This window comes from Arachis ipaensis, chromosome B7, assembly GCF_059453495.1.
Source record: "Arachis ipaensis isolate K30076 ecotype BB chromosome B7, ASM5945349v1, whole genome shotgun sequence".
NCBI lineage: Eukaryota > Viridiplantae > Streptophyta > Magnoliopsida > Fabales > Fabaceae > Arachis > Arachis ipaensis.
Window position 1 is genome coordinate 24,798,179 of NC_142442.1, and position 20,027 is coordinate 24,818,205.

The 20,027-nt window shown below is 34.7% G+C and overlaps 2 protein-coding genes, 1 long non-coding RNA gene and 2 pseudogenes across 6 annotated transcripts; 2 read left to right on the forward strand and 3 right to left on the reverse strand.

Moving 5' to 3' along the window:
- Positions 1–2,926: 2,926 nt before the first annotated feature.
- LOC107608008 (UDP-glycosyltransferase 87A1-like) lies at positions 2,927–6,053 on the reverse strand. Its single transcript, XM_088492755.1, has 2 exons — positions 5,396–6,053; positions 2,927–3,937 (listed from the first exon to the last, which is right to left on the reverse strand). The coding sequence occupies exons 1-2, from the start codon at positions 5,901–5,903 to the stop codon at positions 3,045–3,047; spliced, it is 1,401 nt and encodes a 466-aa protein (XP_088348881.1). The 5' UTR covers positions 5,904–6,053; the 3' UTR covers positions 2,927–3,044.
- Positions 6,054–7,258: 1,205 nt separating this feature from the next.
- On the forward strand, positions 7,259–7,777 carry LOC148550606 (pentatricopeptide repeat-containing protein At1g59720, chloroplastic/mitochondrial pseudogene; annotated as a pseudogene).
- On the forward strand, positions 7,431–10,046 carry LOC148550607 (ATPase family AAA domain-containing protein At1g05910-like). 3 transcript variants are annotated; one of them, XM_088494192.1, is made up of 5 exons: positions 7,431–7,565; positions 8,216–8,402; positions 8,529–8,594; positions 8,718–8,967; positions 9,311–10,046. In XM_088494192.1, the coding sequence occupies exons 2-5, from the start codon at positions 8,304–8,306 to the stop codon at positions 9,628–9,630; spliced, it is 735 nt and encodes a 244-aa protein (XP_088350318.1). In that variant the 5' UTR covers positions 7,431–7,565; positions 8,216–8,303; the 3' UTR covers positions 9,631–10,046. The 3 variants fall into 3 exon arrangements, with proteins under 3 accessions (XP_088350318.1, XP_088350319.1, XP_088350317.1); XM_088494193.1 differs by lacking the exon at positions 7,431–7,565 and adding an exon at positions 7,596–7,733; XM_088494191.1 differs by lacking the exon at positions 7,431–7,565 and adding an exon at positions 7,725–7,853.
- Positions 10,047–10,295: 249 nt separating this feature from the next.
- Positions 10,296–12,789, reverse strand: LOC107607027 (3-ketoacyl-CoA synthase 4 pseudogene; annotated as a pseudogene). Its single transcript, XR_015892420.1, has 2 exons — positions 11,383–12,789; positions 10,296–10,624 (listed from the first exon to the last, which is right to left on the reverse strand). The product of XR_015892420.1 is annotated as a 3-ketoacyl-CoA synthase 4 pseudogene (transcript).
- Positions 12,790–15,380: 2,591 nt separating this feature from the next.
- LOC107619650 (uncharacterized) lies at positions 15,381–18,162 on the reverse strand. Its single transcript, XR_015892363.1, has 3 exons — positions 17,804–18,162; positions 17,548–17,606; positions 15,381–15,770 (listed from the first exon to the last, which is right to left on the reverse strand). It is a non-coding gene; the product is annotated as an uncharacterized LOC107619650 (long non-coding RNA).
- Between the last annotated feature and the right edge of the window lie 1,865 nt (positions 18,163–20,027).

Sequence of the window (20,027 nt, forward strand, 5' to 3'; positions counted from 1 at the left end):
CGATTAGGTGGTGCAATGGGAACATATATCGCACACCCAAATATTCTTAAATGGGAAACATTTGGCTGCTGGCCAAAAGCTAATTGTATAGGAGAGAATTGATGATAACTCGTTGGCCTCAAACGAATAAGTGCTGCGGCATGTAAAATAGCATGCCCCCAAACCGAGGTTGGGAGATTTGTTCTCATAAGCAAGGGTCTAGCAATTAATTGGAGGCGCTTAATAAGTGATTCTGCTAACCCATTTTGTGTGTGAACATAAGCTACTGGATGTTCAACACTTATTCCATTAGCCATACAATAAGCATCAAAAGCTTGGGAAGTAAATTCACCAGCATTATCAAGACGAATTGCTTTAATTGGATTTTCTGGAAATTGTGCTTTTAATCGAATAATTTGAGCCAGTAATCTCGCAAACGCCAGGTTGCGAGAAGATAATAAGCACACATGTGACCATCTCGAAGATGCGTCTATCAGGACCATAAAATATCTAAAAGATCCACATGGTGGATGAATAGGTCCACATATATCACCTTGAATCCTTTCTAGGAATTCAGGAGACTCAAATCCAATCTTTACTGGTGATGGCCTTAAAATTAACTTCCCTTGAGAACATGCAGCACAACAAAATTCACCAGTTTTAAGAATCTTCTGGTTCTTTAGTGAATGTCCATGAGAGTTTTCAATAATTCTCATCATCATGGTTGTTCCCGGATGACCCAATCGGTCGTGCCAAGTTATGAACTCATTTGGGCTAGTAAACTTCTGGTTTACAATGGCATGTGATTCAATTGCACTAATCTTGGTATAATATAACCCAGAAGAAAGTGAGGGAAACTTTTCTAATATAACTTTCTTATTTGAATCATGAGTTGTGATACATAAGTACTCATGACTTCCCTCATTCATAGTCTCAATATGATATCCATTTCGGCGAATATCTTTAAAGCTCAACAAGTTTCTTCGAGACTTGGTAGATAATAGTGCATTATTTATTATAAATTTTGTTCCTCCAGGAAACAAAATTATAGCTCTTCCGGAGCCTTCTATCACATTGCCTGAGCCAATAATAGTATTAACACATTCTTCTTTTGGCACAAGATGGGTAAAATATATATCACTTTTGAGAATGGTGTGTGAACTTGCACTATTCGCAAGGCATACATCTTCATTACATATCCTTACCATTTTCTTCAAAAACAAATAATAATAAAATGAGCAGTATGCACAGTTAAATTGAATATTTGATCAGAATCATTTTTCTAAAAAAACATTGTACATAAAATAATGTCATATACTGAAATTTTATTTTAAAATTTGACATATTTAATAATTTCAAAATTCATAAACATTAATATTTCATTATTTATGTACATCACATTTGAAACTTAAATACATAGAAAATAAAACTTAACAATAAATTCTTTACATTATTTATTTACATAGATACTTCACAATCTCACATATTAAACTATTCCATCATTGATCAAATGACCAATATTTCCTTCAGGATCCTCAAAGAAATCAGATACATCATAATGAGTGGTGGAGTTCTCAGCATCATTTGAAACAAAATTCGTTTCCTTTCCTTTGTCGTTCTTTTTCAAAGATGCCTGGTAAAGATCGACTAGGTGCCTTGGGGTACGACAGGTACGTGACCAATGGCCCTTTCCACCACAGCGGAAACACTTCTCCTCGGTTGATTTATTCTGCCCGATATTCCTTTCTTTATCCCACTTCTGGTGAGATCCTCTCTTTTGAACATAATTCTTTTTCCTTCCATAATTTTTCTTATTATTAAAACCTTGCCATTTACCTCTTCTGGGGTAATTTGCCACATTTACTTCAGGAAATGGGGCAGCGCCAGCTGGGCGCGCTTCATGATTTTTCAATAACAACTCATTGTTGCGTTCAGCAACAAGAAGGCAAGAAATTAACTCAGAATATTTCTTAAACCCTTTCTCTCGATACTGCTGCTGCAGGAGCACATTCGAGGCATGGAAGGTTGAGAAAGTGTTCTCCAACATATCATGATCAGTTATTTTTTTCCCACACAATTTCATTCGTGAGGTGATTCGAAACATTGCAGAATTATATTCATTTATAGATTTAAAATCTTGTAAACGCAAATGCGTCCATTCATATCGGGCCTGAGGAAGTATCACCGTTTTCTGATGATTATACCTTTCTTCAAGGTCTTTCCAAAGATCTGCAGGATCTTTTAATGTAAGATATTCATTTTTCAATCCTTCGTCAAGATGACGACGGAGAAAAATCATGGCTTTAGCTTTATCCTTCTGGGATGCATTATTTTCAGCCTTAATGGTATCTCCAAGATCCATTGAATCAAGATGGATTTCAGCATCTAGTATCCATGATAAATAATTGTTTCCAGATATATCAAGAGCATTGAATTCAAGATGAGAGAGCTTCGACATAATGAAAATTTGTTACCTGAGTCTTCCTCAAAATTTGATCAGAGTCTCGTGCTGATAACGTGTTGTAAAATAACTAAATAAATAAGAAAGATGTAACAAATATAAATATGAAATATAATTAAATAACTCTAGTAATATTCACCACAATTACTATTTTAATATAAAAGAGATGATTTATATATATATATATATAATATATGTAATAACGTATGAAAGAAAGAGAGAAGAAAAGTCAGTGTAAATAGAGAGAGAATTGTTATTAGTGTATAAGAAGAATATTATAGTAAAAGAGGAGAGAGGAATGCTTTATTTTGTATTATTGTGTGTTGTACGTAAAGGCTATGATGCCTTATTTATAGTAGTACAAAATCAACCTTCATTAAAGGTTGGTCTTCAAATTTCTTTCTTGAAAATAAATCTCTTTGTATGGGAAAGATTATTAACTGCCCAATTGATAAATGGGCATTCATTTCATGTTTATCCCAACAATTTAGACAAATAATTATTGGTTTTTTTGGAGGAAAAGTTCAATCACAATAATATCTAAAATATGTTCAAAGCAATTGTAGGCTAATTTTCATCATATATGCATTGGCAGTTTGGCACACTATAACACGTGCCTCATAAAAGCATTAATATTAGTCTCTGAAGACCCACCATCCATAATTGCTTTTTGGCATATATGTTGAAGAGCTCTAGCCCTTTTCCTCATTTCTCTTCCTTCATCACTATCCAAATCCATAAATTTCCGAATAAGGCCAGCAATTTCATTTCTTGTTATCAAAGCTTCACTTTTAGCATCATTTTTCACCCTCCACCCAACCTTCCAGTCCTCCACAATGTATTTACAATTCAATGGTTGGTCCATAAATAATGGAAATGAAAGAAAAGGTACACCACAAAACATACCTTCTCTAGTGGAATTCCACCCACAATGGGACCAAAACCCACCAATAGCATGGTGTGACAACACCCTTATTTGGTCACACCATGGCAACAATAGCCCCTTGTCACCACACATCTCCTTCAATTTCGAGTCCTCGTCGCGCTGCACCCACAAGAAACTAACGCCACTTTCCTTCAGGCCAAATGCAATCTCATCAATTTGGTCCCTTGAAGTCGAAAGAAAGCTCCCTTGCGAGACGTAAAGCACCGAGTTTGCCGGTTGGTTGTTTAGCCAATTTATGTAGCCAAGGTCAACCCCAAGGTTGTTGGTGCCTGTAGAGTTAATATTGCTACCATGATCACGGAAATTAGGTAGGACAGGGCCAATAGTGTAGATGGGTATTGTGAACTCTTTCCTCAATGCATCAATTGCTAATGACTCAAGCTCATATATAGAAGGGAATAATAGATACTGTGATTTTTCCATCCATGATACACTGTTCAATGCCAATTGCAAAAGTTTACGGCTACGCCAGCTTGAATCATGGAGTGGAAAATCCGCTAGGCGAATTGAGGTGTTGCCAGGAATGTAATCCACTCGTTTGTCACCATTTTCTGTAACAGTGCAAATCATTCAAATAATTTAGAAAATATTGTAATTAATCTTTGACAATTTTCTAGATATTCAGGCAAGAATAAACATAGTATACTATTAAGATTCGATAGTACTGCCCTTTATGCAAACAAACAAAATATCCGATATTTTGATGATGATAAAAATATTTGTTATGAGCAAGTTGGGTTGATTTAGTGATTAGCTCATTACTGGTTTAATTAAAAATCAAAAATTCAAATTATTTCTTGTGCATATAGCAATTTATTGATATACCGGATTAAAAAATACCGTGAAAAACCAAAATATCCGTTTTTTTGATTAATAATAAAAATATTTTTAAAATATTTTAAAATATGATAAAAATAATAAAAATTATTAATTTTTAAGTGATAAAAGACATTTTTATTTGACAAATTATTTATGTATTTAATCTAAAATTTTGTAAAAATATTTAAATAACTATTTGAAATACATTCAAAAAGTTGAACAAAAATATCGCTAAAATTTTTTATTTTGTAAAAGTATTATTGTCCATTAACAAAAACAAATAACAAGAAAAAATTTACTTAACATATAATCACTAAATTTTAACGATAAAAATATTTTATTTTTTTAATTATTATCATAAAAAATAATATCAAAATCAAATTTTTGAAATATTTTTTAAAAATATATATTTAATATTTAATATATTTATTATATTTTTTTCATTAATAAAAATAAAAAACATTTTTGTCGACGTTTAAAAGACTCCGCAGCTATTTTGGTATTACTCAATATTTAATTTTCGTGTACCTTTGTGTAAAATTGTAGGCATTTTTCCAGTTACATATTATCTTACCATCCTAAGATTTGGTTTGACCAAATTTTTATTTTAGCTTATAAAAATTAGTTTTTCAAAAATTGTAATAATTATATTTAATAAATTAAATTAAAAATAACTTTCAATAAGTACAAGTAATAATAAATATAGTTGGTAAAATAATTTTTAAAATTTAAAAATTTTATAATAAATTTTAGTATAAAAATTAAATTTAAATATTAATTAATATATAAAATAATATTAAATTTTTAAATTTTAATAAATATAAGTTAATTTTAAAAAAAATTAAATATTTTAAAAAATATCTATAATTTTTAAAAATTGCAAGCTTAAACACAAAAATTTTTTAAATTTACCAAACACAACATAAAATGCTTGTGCTTTTAAACATGTAACTCTTCAAAAAAAAACTTTACTGAGCCAAACTTAAAAATAATTATAATTCATACCTATTGGGGGAATTATTATTATGCTACCAATTTTACATCATAGATACATTAAAATTAAATTTAATAATTAATTAAAAATTAGCCATTTTGTTGTCTTAAGATCTTCATAATCGTGGTCCTTGAATAATTGTAATGCAATTACAATTACAGTAATAGTAATAGAAGGTTTGTGGAAAATAACTGACCCGACACATTGATTGGGTAGTCACCATGCTGCTCCAGAAGATGGTAGTGTTTGAGGACCGCGAAAAACGACGCCGACATGGGCCAAAACGACGCCACAGGAAGGTTCCTCTTATTGGCAACCCGAACCACCCAGAACAGGTAACCGTCGCAGACGATGAGATTCGGGGGCGGTTGGAGGCCGTTAAGAAGGTCCTCGAAGGGTTGTTCCATTTTGGTCATAACGGATCCAAGGAAACCGACGAAGTCATTGGCTCTTCCCTCTTCAGAGGGAATAACATTGGGAATTGTGGCGAATCGGAAGTTGTTGCGGGGTAGGTTCGGATCCGAGCCCATGAGTCCGAGCCACTCCTCGGTGAGGAGGAAGGTTATGTTGATGTTTGGGTTCTTGGAGAGGAGGAGCTTGGCTAGGTTCATCATTGGATTGACGTGGCCTCGACCTGGGTACGGAATAGCTAACACGTGGTAGGCGTTGGTTGGTGGAACCGGAGGTGAAGATGGATGATTCATGGAGGTGGAGGTAGAGGATTAACCGATCAAAGGTGTTGTAGCCAGAAGTGGTTGATAAAGGCTGCTAGAAATGGAGTGAGTACTTACTACTTTGTAATAAGTGTATGTTGGAACTTGGAACTCTCTTTATAAGCAAAAGGCTTAGGGCGTTTGGCTTTCAGTACCATAAAATTTTTCTTTAGTAAAAGGTCCTGAGTTTAGAGTTTAGAATTTGAAGAATGCTAAGTGGCCAGTAACATTTGGGATTTATAGCCATCAAATAGCCATCAATGAGGCTTTTAATGGTGAGAGATTAATGTGAGATTTCATCTAATGGCTCACTCTTCTTTGATGGTTATATGCTGGCCAGAATGTGATAAAATTGCTGGCCCCTAGACTTTTCCTTAAAATTTTATTGGTTTTCGTAAAAGGGTGTTTGCCTTTCAGCACCATAAAATTTGCCTCATCAAGTCGTGAATCTACATTATTTAAATTTGGTGTTTGCTATGGTACGATGATAAATTAATACGTACTGATACGTTTAAAATGTAGACAAATAATAATAAGACAAGTAGAATTTATTTTCCACGTCAGCATTTAATTTTTTCTTTTTTAAATATATAATATATCACCACTTTTACTAAAATACCCTTTTAATTAAATAAAAATAAAAAATAAATTTTATTTAATTTTAATGAAAAGACTTAAATATCCTTCTTTTATTTCATTAAATAAAAATACTCTTTTAAATTAATCAAATTTTAAAATTTAATTAATTCTAATTTTATAATTTTAAATAATTAAAAAAACAAAACAAAAACATATTAAAAAAACAAAAAATTAAAATTATTCTTCATTTAAATATATTAAAAAAATAAAAAACTAAAATTGTTCTTCATCTGAGTTCAGGAAACTTCTCGTTCACACCTCTTTTTGAAGGTTTCCGTCTTCTTCGTCTTCTTCTCTCCTCTTCCTATCTGCTGAGATGTCCTAGCCAATTACCTAACCCAGTAACCTTAACTTCAACAACAGCTAAATGCGAACCCATCCCTCCCATCACCCTCGAGCTCCTCCTTCCTCTCTCCGTCATCGATCTCACTCCCTCACCTCCGTCCATCTCCCGCCGCCGTCGCCGAAACGAGCTTCGAAGCCACCGTCGTTATCGTGCGGCTCTGTTCCATCATCGTGCAGCTACTGTTTCAGCTTTGAAAGCACCGTCGCACAGCTCGGTTCCATCGTCGCGGGGCTCGCCTCCTTTTTCCGTCGTGCAGCTCTGTTCCATCGTCGCCGCCGGCGCTATCTCTGTTCCTTTTTCCTTCACGTGGAACACACTCATAAGAGCCTATGCTAGAACCTCAGACCAAAAACACAAGTCCATGGAACTTTACAAAACAATGTTAATGATGGAACGAGAACAACAAAGTGCAGCGGTTATTCCTAATAATTACACATACCGTTTTGTATTAAAGGCATGTGCTTACTTGTTCTCTCTTTCTGAAGGGAAACAGGTGAATGCTCATGTATTGAAACTTGGGTTTGAATCGGATACTCATATTTGGAACAGTTTGATTCATTTTTATGCAACTTGTGGGTTTCTAGACTTGGCACACAAGGTGTTCGAGAAAATGTCCAAAAGAAGTGAGGTTTCATGGAACATCATGATTGACTCTTATGCAAGTGCTGGTGAGTATGACACTGCATTGAGAATGTTCTGTGAGATGCAGAGGATTCATGATCCTGACGGTTACACCATGCAAAGTGTGATTAGTTCCTGTGCTGGATTGGGTGCTTTGTCTTTGGGTTTGTGGGCTCATGCTTATGTCTTGAAAAGGAGTGACAAGAACATGATTGGTGATGTTTTGGTTAACACTAGCTTGTGTGATTCCTTTAAGTAAACAAATTACATGACTCCTAAATGATTCTTAGGTTAACATACTTGTGGATGCTTCAGTATGCCAGATTTGTTACTAGGTCTATGCAATTCTCAAAACATTTTTTTCTTAACCTTTTGGCCTGTTCTTGGTCTGATTGATGTCTTAAACTTCTAATGACATTGTTGCAGAATGATCCTAAAGTCCTTAATGGATTTTGTTTTATTAACCAAGCTCTGAATGCTATCTAAAATACACCAACCAAAATATCTATAAATTGTTTTAAATTGATATAACTGATGTGAGTATGTGACGAATAAGCATTGCAAGTAAGACAAGTGCAACTAATATGTTCTAAATTCATGAATTCTTGGCTTCACTTGGGCCATTGTCATATTTAATTGAACACATAAAGCTTCTCTCTCTGGCTCTCTGATTTTGTCTCTTCTGTTTCTGTGGCAGGATATTATATGACAAGCGATATAATCTCTTCCATTATCCAGTCTCAGACAAAGATGCTCTTAACTATCACTCAATTATCCAGAACCCGATGGACATGGTAACCATGTTACAGCGTGTTGATAATGGCTGGTATATTACACGTTCTGCATTCCTGCAGGACATTGATCTTATTGTTTCCATTGCAAAGGTATACATCTTGTGGCCTTTAACGTGGCTGGGTCCTATCCAATGTCCATTCTTGTGATGTGACATAGTTGAAAATGATTGAGAGTGCTTTATTATCTGAAATTGATCCTTTTTATTTTCCCCACAGGTTTACAATGGAGAGGATTACAACGGTGCTTGGATTGTGAGTAGAGCTTGTCAGCTCCGTGATGTGGTATAAATGAACTTCCTTTTATGATTAGTTTTGAGCTGGAGTTTTGTGCTGATGACCAGTGTCTATAAATGTTCAGTTGTGGACTCACCTTGCTTCTTTTTTTCTCCTCTTTACATTTGTCAGGTGCATGAGATGATCTCACAGATGGATCCAGCATTAGTTGCATACTGTGACAAGATTGCTGCCCAAGGTGGCCCGGTTCATTTGTCTAATGAATTAAGGGGGTCTACATTCCCTGCTACTCCCGTTGTACAACTGGGAACTGCCACTAAATTGAGTGCTCGACTTCGTAATGTCGAACCAGAGGTTAGTGTGGATCAGAGCTATGAAGCATTGAAGCACACTAAGAAGAGTTCTGATGTTGCACGTGGAGGTATGGATAGATTCATTTACAGTATGCTTGTTATTTATGTTCCAATGTAAAATTAATAAATTATAATATCTGGAACTCATTCGAATTGTACCTAATATTAATGGTGTTTTAGCCATCATGAGTGGACCTGAGGCATGATAATCATGAATTACATCAGTGACGAATCTGTAGAACTTCTGGATTCCATTTACTCCCTTTTAGTATTTGGTTACCACTTCTGTATGCATGCGTATAAATACGCTGGGTTCCGTGTTGCTTGGTTGCAAATTATCAATTGATCGTTCACTGTTTTCCTTTAATCAAATACTGATTATATGAAGTTTTCAAAATTGGGTTTAAATAGCAAAAGATAAGTCAGGACAAGAGCCTTTACCATCCAAGAGTCAAACCCAATCAACTTATGGGAATTTGCATGGAACGGGTACAAATGAAAGTGTTCATGGTAGCAGTCTTGAAGACGCCACGATATCAGATACTGAACTTTCAACAAGATTGCAATCTATTAAGCAGCTTTTTGTTGAGCGCAGCGACGGTTACAGCATTCCACAGCTCAAAAGGCTCTACTCACGAATGATGAAGAGGGTTTCCCAAACCAAACTTGATTGTAAGACCTCAGCTTTGAGTTTTTTATTAAACTTTGTTGAGGATGATCCAAATTTTTAAATTACTGTGAAGAAGGGAAAGGTTCTAAGTTGAAGGTCGTAATACACAAATCAAACTAAATAAATTTATTTACAGGCATTCTTTTCCTCAAATCCAGAGTAGCATAGCTATAGGAAACCACAAGATGTAGCTATAGGATGCTAGGATTAAATGTCTATGGTAATTACATGCCAAACTCTGCTGGCATGGATAAATTTTACAAGTTGGCATTTTTTAAGATATCTTTGTTGTTTAGATATTGAAATTGATGTTTAGATAATTTTCTGTTCAACGGTTGATATGCTAACAAAATGAAGCCTGTAATCTATCATTCACTGTCTTACTTGTATATATAAAGAATCAAACTCAACACTGCTTCGAGGTACATGCTCTTGATATACTTTGAAATGTGCATGTTGCACCACTCAATTGTTGTTTTCTTTCTTCTTTCATGTATATACTTTGTTCATTTTCAGAGGATGCAATCATGATTACAACTTAACAATTGCTTGTAACATTCCTTGATTTGATTCCTTGTACATTAATATCCACAATGAAATTTATAAATTGCATAAGTGAAGTCTATGTAAGCTTTATCAATGAGTAGAAACGTTGTAACAAGGCCATTGATGCTAAATATTCAGTGTTTTATATGAAAATAATAGTAACAAAACATAGCTGAAGAATAAAAAAATGCTAATGCCATAACTTTCCAACACCAGAATTCTTCGTAAGAGATCTAACTATTCTTACAGTTAATATTTGACCACAAAACTTCTTTCACTTTCTTTCAACAAATGACAAGAAATTCAATGGAAAAATGAATTGTTCTAGAACAAAATCAGAGAGTTACATTTATTACATAAATAAAAAACCAGGATTAAAAGGGATTAGGAATAGACTGTAATAAAATGCGAGTCAATCAGAAAATGGTTTGGACAAACTTTGCAGATTGAGCTCTTGCTTTCAGAGTATCCTCCTTTGATCTCGCCTCCTGTATCTTACTCTCCAGAAGCTACAGGCAATTAACAAAGCAAAAATGGGATAAACTTACATCACTAGTTATAACAAAAAATTCCTGCACTATAATTAAAATAGTCCAACCATTTTCAACAGCTTATAGGATTCTGGGAAGATGCAATTTCTTACAAAAACAAAGTTACTGGCACACTATAAATTTTGGTTTCCAAGCATACCAAAAACAAAGCTGCTGCTCTTTTTCTTTAAAAAAAAAACACAAACAAAACATAAAAAAACTGGAAGGGCAGAACAAAGTTTGTTTCTAAGCATAAGCATAGTCCAGAAGGAAACAAGAATTAATTTCAGCACAAGAAGATATCCCAGAACTTGTTACCTCAGGAACAGAGACAGGTTTTCTTCCAGTTGGCACAACACAAAAAATTACCAGAAGGGAAAACGATGTCTAACTTAGCAAAATGTTTGATGACTACAGTGATTAACCAAACTTAGTAGCATCTCATACATGATAGCAAGGCAAAGCAAAAGTCATTATATTGCTGATATAAATCTAGCATTAGTCTTTATGCAACCAAGTGAAATAAAGGATTCAGTGACAAATACATAAATATTAATTTAAGGATTAAGTAACTAAAACAGAAGCATTAGAATAATTAAAAATAACAACAAAAATATGCTTCTAAAGTGATGATTGAACAGCTGAGACATTATCTATTATCTCCTTGAATAGGATTGATTATTAGCTTATGCTATGTGTACCAGAGAGAGTAGCAGAAATTAAAGCTATGTAACAACCTGCACTGGATACCTATGAATGCAATCTTCCCAAGGAGACTTGGGTGAAGCCTTGACATGCCTAAGTGCCTGCCACACTGCCCTGTTACACTTAAATCCACTTCCAAATGCAATCTGCCACATCCTATTCCCCTTCCTCATTCTTCCTCAACATGAATAGGCAGAAGCTGAAGATTCTTCTCAAGCTCATCAATCACAGCTCTCCCATCAGCATGAATGCAGAAATGATCAAATGCAAGCTTGAAATCAGGTATATAAGGCTTCACTTTTGCATTCAGAAGCTTCAACCAAAGTAGCAAAGAACAGAAGCTGTTCACTTATTGGAAGAACAAGAGACCCCAAAGTTGTGATGTTAGTCTTCAAAGTCCCACCAGCAATAGCCATAAGATCCTTTGAGAGAGAAACACCAGTTTTGCCATCATCATCTTCTTCTTGATACACACACCTGAAAGCTTTATCATCAGCACCCTTATGAGTCCTCACAACATGAACAAGCTTGTACTTTGCTCTTCTCTTAACAGAGCCTCTGTTGGACAATAAAACAGCAGAACCACCAACACGGAACAAACAATTTGGGATCAGCATAGATTTCTTGTTCCCAAAGTACCAATTCTGAGTAATGTTCTCAGTGTTAACAACAACATCATAAGTGTTCCTATGAACTTGAAGCATGTCCTTAGCAAGATCAATGGCTATAACTCCTGCACTACAACCCATACCACCCAAATTGAAGCTTCTAATGTTACCCCTAAGCTTGTACTTGTTCACAATCATTGCAGAAAGTGAAGGAGTTGGGTTAAACAAACTGCAATTCACAACAAGAACACCAATATCCTTAGGCTTAATCTTTGTATTAGCAAAGAGATTATCCAAAGCACCAAACATAACATTCTCAGATTCTTCTCTTGCAGCAGCCATGGAAGGAGTTGGAGGGATATGATGCATGGCTTCGAGTACATACTGACCGTCGAAGTCTAAGGTTTTGTTCTTGGTTGAGCTTCTGCTCTCTGAACTCGAAGGAAGAAAACTGGAATGGAGATGGGTTTTTCTACTGAGCAGTCTGAGAAGAGGGGGGCAGAATTGTGATGGAGACAGAGGCCAGGCAACGAACACAACTCTGAAGACGGTGGTGGGTTGGAAGAATCTGCGACGACCAGACGAAGACGATGGTGACTGAGCGCCCGATGGACGGCGGCAGGATCGCGATGGAGCAGATGAATACCAGGAACTGACGCGCCGAGGTCGAGGAAGAAGAAGCTGCGATTCTTGAAGGAGGAAGAAGCACGGACGACCAGACGACGATGGTAGTGCCTGAGAGCGACGGACGGCGGCAGTCCTTGCGCCGGTGGTGGAGAAGCTAGGGTTTAGGGGAGAAGCTGTTAAGATAGGGGTATTCAAAGGGTATTTTTGTATAATTAAATAAAGGAAGGATGTTTAAGTTTTTTCATTAAAATTAAATAAAATTTATTTTTTATTTTTATTTAATTAAAAGGGTGTTTTAGTAAAAGTGGTGATATATTATATATTTAAAAAAGAAAAAATTAAATGCTGACGTAGAAAATAAATTCCATTTATCTTATTGTTATTTGTCCACATTTTAAACGTATCGTACGTATAAATTTATCATCGTACCGTAGCAATCATCTTTAAATTTCTTCTTAGGAAATGTCTTGTTGCTATCATTCTAATATCCGTGGCTGTTGCTACAAATAGTTCATCATGGCATATGGGCGCGTCATCAAAGCACAATATAAGCCAATTAGGCAATTATTATGCCCCATTTTCATGAAATGAAATAGCTTTTGGGCTGTGGTCAAGATCCGCTTAGTCAAAAATTGAAATTTTTTGCTTGACGTCAATCCGCGTTCACAATTAAAGTGAAAAATGTTACATATTTGTTAAGAAGGGATAAAATAGGAGGAGACCAATTGATACTAAAAATGTCCTTTTTTTTTTTAGATGTTTATATGTGTTATATTATTGTTGGACATCTTTATTAAGTCGATTAATAATTTATTTTTTAATAAATCATAACAAAATCAGTTTATTATAGCAACAATAATAAACTCAATTGTCTGTATTATAATTATTAGACCTGTAATCCAGTTTAATTCGATCAAATTACACAATCTAAATCGAATATCTTTAAATTTTTTGATAAAAAATAAATATATCTTTGACTTTTTATTTTACAGACATTTGAATTCTTAAAAATTTAAAAATACAATTAGATCTCTAATAAAAAAATTAAATTTATTATTATAAAAAAATTAGTTTTATTCTAATTTATTAAAAAATTTAAAAATAACCGGTTTATTAATACGTCATAATAATACGACACGTAAGCGTCTTTACAAAAAGACATTTTATGCATTTTTATGGAATTATCCCAAGATAAAAATAGAATGAATATCCCACCGACTTCTAATAATTATCTCAAAAGGACAACGAGACTAAAAAAAAATATCCAATTCGGCTTTTGATATTTTCTTTTGGGATTGATTAATCCTTGTGCCAAAAATAACATTAACTTTTTTTCAGTACAAAAATCTCGTTGTCTTTTTGAAATAATTGTTAGAAATCGAGTTAAATTTTTTTTGTCAAAAATCTCATTGTCTTTCGAAATAATTATGAGGGACTATTTTAAATTTTTCTCATAAAAATATATAGCGGAGCAATTAGAGTTCTAATGGGTCACGATTCTAGGCTTCTATCAAATCAAAGCTAGACTTCTCTGCCTTTCAACCTTCAACCAATTAGTTCTTTCCACTTAGAAAAAAAAACCAATAAATTAACCCTTAATTATCACCAATTCAATGTGGTGACAAAATAGTAAAGTTGCAAGAATCAAATCCATCATTAAATTGGTCAAGTGATTGATTCAATAGTTTAATGAGGTAAATTATAATTAAATTAATTTAATTAAATATACAATAAAATTATTAAAAATTTAACATAAAATTTTAAATATTTAAATTTAATAATTTTTAAATTAATAAAATTTAAAATTTTATAATTTTATATAATAATTTGTTCATATTTTATTATTAAAAGCTTACAAAATAATTTATTTTAATTAACTTTTAAGTTTTAATCAAGTAATCTGCAATAATTTTTAAAATAAACACTTAAAATTTAAAAATAGAAAAGTCAGAGAATTCAAAGATAACAAAATTAAGCAAAGGATCCAATCTCAATAATTATACCACCAACAATCCCAACTCGATAATTCAATATACAACAAACATAAAAAATAGCAACTAAAGAATATGATGAGTTTAGTAATTCAGAATCAGTAAAATTAACAAAATAAATAAATATAAATTAAAATAAAGATAAATTTTAACAGTATTTTCTCATAATCAAAAACATTATTCGGTTATTCTAAGTTCCTGATTCATACAAAAATAAAAACTCAAAATTGAACTTATAAGTATTTTCGACAATTATATCAACTAGAATATATTCTATTCAGCAACCAAAATCCAAAATTTAAAATAGTAAAATACAGCAATTCAGAATCATTATAATTAACAGAATAAAAAAATAAAATGAATTACTGAATATTGAAGAACTTACGACGGCAGAGAGACGACAAAGAGTCCACGATGATAGAAGGGTCCACGACGGCAAGGGGTACGTTCGCATAATCGCACTTTACACTTTCGCGATGAGCTCGACAGATAGAAATGACGACAAGGATAGATGCGGTGACGCCAACAGCAGCTCCGAACCGACCTTTTGGCGACGTGAGGAGAAGAGTAGACCTTCGTGTAACACCCTGTAACACCCCAACTTTCGACACGTCATGACCAATGCCAAATGTCCAGGTGTTACTCGTCGTGCGGCCTACTTAGCTCTAGACTCAGATTTTTATAAATTAATATCAATAAAAGCCTTTATCGGTTTAATCGTGAACAGATTACTACTTGTGGAATAGCGTTTAGTTGCTCGCAAGGTTAGTTTCTTCAGAGTTGTCGTGTAAGAAAACACAAGGCAACAGAAAATAACTTATATAAACATATATATAATATACACGAGTTAAGTTCAAGGATACGTGTCATCCATCAAAGCCGAGTATCACACCAAGTTATATGTACAGATACAAAAGAAGAAATCAGTCCCAACCCTCACACGGGTTTTCTAAGCTGGAACCGAACTACTAAGACGTCCTACCCCTCTAAAAGTACTACAAAAGTGAGGGGAAAGTGATACTAAGATCATCAAACAGGAGCGAAAGATCCACTGCGACTAACTCTGGAGTGATCTCCGAACATTGTGCAAGAAAGAGGTCCAAAACATGCTCCATATGAAGACTCCGCCGCGCGCCGGATCCTCATAGCTCAGCGGTTAGAACGAAACTCACAGGGCTCCTCTGCCGGACCCGTCTGGGGAGGGGGAAAAGAAAGAAAAGAAGGGTGAGAATCTAGAGTTCTCAGTAAGGAAAAAGGGGAACCTAGGGTCTTTATCTCTAAGTTGTCACGAAACAGAAAAAGAACAAATACAGAGACTCAAGGCTCAAACATATTTATGACAGGTAAGTAGCATGAACAAGAAAGAAATGGCAGTAAATAATTCACAAGAAGTTCATATGCGCAAACAAGATGATGCATGCCTATTCCTAGCGCAGGCCATGAGCTCATGCGTCGGTTGTCTACCCGCAACCCGACGTTACTAGAGTGAACCCCGAGTATGGTCCCTTTACTGTGTCAATTAGACACCTTGGCATCACGGTTACCCGTGTCAATTAGGCCTCATTATAATAACATTTCAATGTGTATCACAGTAAGGAATATTGCTATCAATTAGGCGAACATTCCCGCATTAGCAATCTCAGGCTATCCATTAGGCGGGCACTTTCGCATTAGCAGTACGGCACAAGGCCCATTCAATATAATTCTCAACTTTTATTTCATTCCTTGTTCCTCATTTTTCTTTCTTCACTTTATCTCTCAATATCATTGTCTTTAACTTTAACCTTTCTTAGGGGCAACTTACACATTTTCATTAAACTAAGTCCTTGAACTTTTATAGAAATTCGGACATAATCTCCTCTAAAATAGCACTAAAACCACCCTTACGGGTTCCCTCAGCTTTAACAACGTTCAAACTTTCCTTAACTATTTACCAGGTAAACATTCTTAATTGGTCATTATACTCTCTTTAATCCCTTTAGTTATTGTAAAATCACGGGTTTAGAAAATAAAACTTAGTTCTGGGGCATTCCGACCATAACTAAAAATTGTACAAATGTTTTTAAAATTCTGCTATCATTGCAGAAAACAGCAGTGAGCAGTAAATTTGTTAAATTCACTAAAAATCCAGTTCTCATCCATTGCCTTTCAAAATTTATGTACTTAGACAAGACTCTTTCAGCTTTCCAGAAAACTAAATTTCAGATTATTACCATGTCACATGAAAAAGTTATGAGCTTAGGAACACAGCCCTGTTTTCATAAACCAGTTCAGAGTTTCCAGCAAACAACTGATTTTCCAAGTGACTTATCTAAGTCTACAAAATAGATATGAACATGAAACTTGTACTCACTTAAAATATACTGATAGATCTTTAAAATCCTTTTGGAATCAACTCAAAATTCTGTTTAAATTAAAAGTTATAGCATCTGAAAGTTGGTACTGCAGAACCAGAAAATTAGAAAAATCTGCAGCAACCACTAAACTTCAAAAAATCATATCTTCCAAACCGCTTGGCCAAATTCTCTGAAATATTTATGGCATGTTCAAGACACACTAAAGTTTTACAGAAAAATAATCTCAGCTAAAAATTAGGTCTGGACTGCTCCCAGAAAATCATTCGTTTTACTGCCAATTATGCATATTTCTGCAGAAATTCTGCACAAAGCATTTCCAACAACCTCACATACCAAATCCTATATTCAAGCCTAGGATTCATCTAAAACCATAATTTTACCGTTCTTTTGACTAACTAAAGTTACTAGCATAATCAACACAGCTCTAAGAGTTTATATTCATTAATTTACCCCTTGTTGCAAAGGCCCACTCATAACTCAAACTCACTTTTCTGCATCTTTATCATAACAAAAATTCACTATACACTTTTCAACAAACAAACACATGATAAACCATCAGTCATAAGCAGTATACACAGCTGCAAGTAACATATCTTGTATAGACTATCCCTTACCTCTCTTCGAGAATTTCACAAACCAAAGTCTGTCCTTTGCTATATTAAATCAGAAAACCCTAACAAACATAATTAAAGAGATTTGTCAATTCATAGAGCTAATTGGCCGAGTTGCATATGGAGCAAGAGAAGAGTTCTTACTCTTGTGATGGGCTGAATTGATTGGTTTGGTTACCAATTAAAAGAATTGGAGCTCAATAAGGGTAGAATCTTTAATTTAGGAAAAATCAACAGAACACAAGTTACTGGTTCTTACCCAACAAGAGGAACACTAAGAAAACCAGGAAAGGAAAGCGGTAGGGTTCCTTCTTTGGCTTCGGGTAGCAGCTCTCTTGATGACCCTTCTCCTTTTTCTTGGTGGTGACGCACGCAGATGATGATGATTTCTGCTGGGTCTTCCTCTTCCTTCTTCTTGGCCGCCACTCTTGCTTCCTTTCTTCTCTTCGTGTGGTTTCCAGGAAAATTAAGGGACTTGGCTCATCTATATATATCTACAGAAGGTGGGAAGAGGTGAGCTGGTGTGACAAGGCTTCGTGGCCTCTTCCTCTTGCAACACCACATCATAGTATTGATTACAATGAAGAGGTAACCATGGTCTTGGACAACACGTTCGGTTGTGAGAGAAGAAGGGAAGATGAGTTTAATCAGAGTTTTTCTAGGTCTGGTTTATTTAAGGAAAGCATGGTTTGGTTGAACCGGGAGAAGGAAAATCAAACCGGTTCAAAAATTTGAATTATCTAACTAATATGGTTCAAGGGAATACTTATTCCATAGAATAATTGAATCAGAAAAAGGTTCGTCGCTTGGAAGCACTAAAAGAAAAGTTTTGTGCTACGTGTTCTAATTCTAATTCGTTATCTATGCTACTTATATATAAACCTATGCGTGTCAGCGAACGCTGCAAAGAATAATAAAAAAAATCACAGGCCTTATGGGGTAGGGTGGTTACACACCCTATCACACTTAATCTTATGCTTAAGTCATAAGACTGAGATAGTAAGGTATTACGACCTCTAAAATAAAAAATATATATATAATAATAGTGAAAGAGATATTTAACTAGGAGTCTTGAAAAAGGGTAAAACAAAATCGCAAAGTAAAAGTGCAACGCTCAGGAAACGAGATAACTTGCGTGCTAAGAAATCTAAAGATAATAAGTATAAATAGACAAAAAATGTGAATAGAGAGTCAAGGATATAGAATAACTATCTCCTAACTCAGCCTGCGAAGTCAAGGCTGGCCAGAGAATATTTAACTACATATATACATATCCCAAAAACCCCAAATACATAGGTAAAATCCTAGCTCTCCTTTAACCTCTAAGAGGAACAAAATAAACAAGTTTATCAGAGAGAAAGCTAAGTATATATATACATAAGCTACATAACAAAAGAACCCAGAAACTGCTCCGCTTCAGAAATCCAGACGCCTAGCGAGGAGTCTCTCGACCTGCATCTGAAAAACACAACACAGTATGGGGTGAGAACCAGATGTTCTCAGCATGGTAAATGTGCCACGCACGTAATATATAAGGTCCTAGGAATGCCAGAGGCAATCCTAAAACGTCGACACTCAAATTATAAAACTTAAAGAACTAAACAGAAACCATAAATCAGGGTGGTCTTCTAAGAATATCTAAGTCTAGCTTAAACCTGACCTTAATACTAAGTCTTTTCCACCATTTCCTACGTTCCTCCATCTCCGATTAGTTTACACAGACAAATAAGCAAACAAGACAAACACACGTAACTTACAAGTAATACAGATAATAAGTAAAACAAATAGCATGTTATAATCACGTAGGCATTCTCAAATAGTTCACAAATAAGCAATTCAAACAATATGCACATGATGCATGTGTGTCCTATGGTTGTTGATATCAACTGTTGGTTACGTAGCCATCCCGACATGTTCTCAAGCTCAAAAATACACCATGGAGAGAATTCCCAAGCTGACATGGGAAAGAGAACGCCCCCAAGCTCAATAATATCTCTGGGACGAATCCCAAGCTGACATGGGGAGAAGAGACAACACCCCAAGCTGATATGGGGAAAACAATATCCCAAGCTAACATGGGGGAAACAATACCCCAAGCTCAATGTTATCCATAGGACTAATCCCTGGCTGACATGGGAGAGACAACACCCCAAGCTCAATAATGTTCAATCTTCAGCTTACATATGCATCTCCGGCATACTTACGACACTACTGCACTTTCTCAATAAATCATAAGCATTTACTCATTCCTCTTATATTTTATGATACACAATTATAAATTCATAACTTGTCTCATCGTCCTCATTTCGTTAATGTCCACGATTATCTCATTCATTAATCTCACTATTACATTATTCTTTTAACTGCCTCATATATCTTTCTTCCATAATCTTATCAAAACAAAAGCCATCTTCTCCAATCCTTAGTTTAGTTATCTTCCTTCGTCTCTAAGTTACCTCATTTTTCCTAGCTTCATCCTATTG

What these genes read in the sequence shown, in the direction of transcription:
- LOC107608008 (XM_088492755.1), bottom strand. Translation starts at nt 5,903, where the DNA reads ATGAATCATCCATCTTCACCTCCGGTTCCACCAACCAACGCCTACCAC. An exon ending in CTACCCAATCAATGTGTCGG is followed by an intron (nt 3,938 to 5,395) that starts GTCAGTTATTTT and finishes GCACTGTTACAG; the next exon opens with AAAATGGTGACAAACGAGTG.
- LOC148550607 (XM_088494191.1), top strand. Translation starts at nt 7,798, where the DNA reads ATGATTCTTAGGTTAACATACTTGTGGATGCTTCAGTATGCCAGATTT. An exon ending in TATGCCAGATTTGTTACTAG is followed by an intron (nt 7,854 to 8,215) that starts GTCTATGCAATT and finishes TTTCTGTGGCAG; the next exon opens with GATATTATATGACAAGCGAT. An exon ending in CTTGTCAGCTCCGTGATGTG is followed by an intron (nt 8,595 to 8,717) that starts GTATAAATGAAC and finishes TACATTTGTCAG; the next exon opens with GTGCATGAGATGATCTCACA.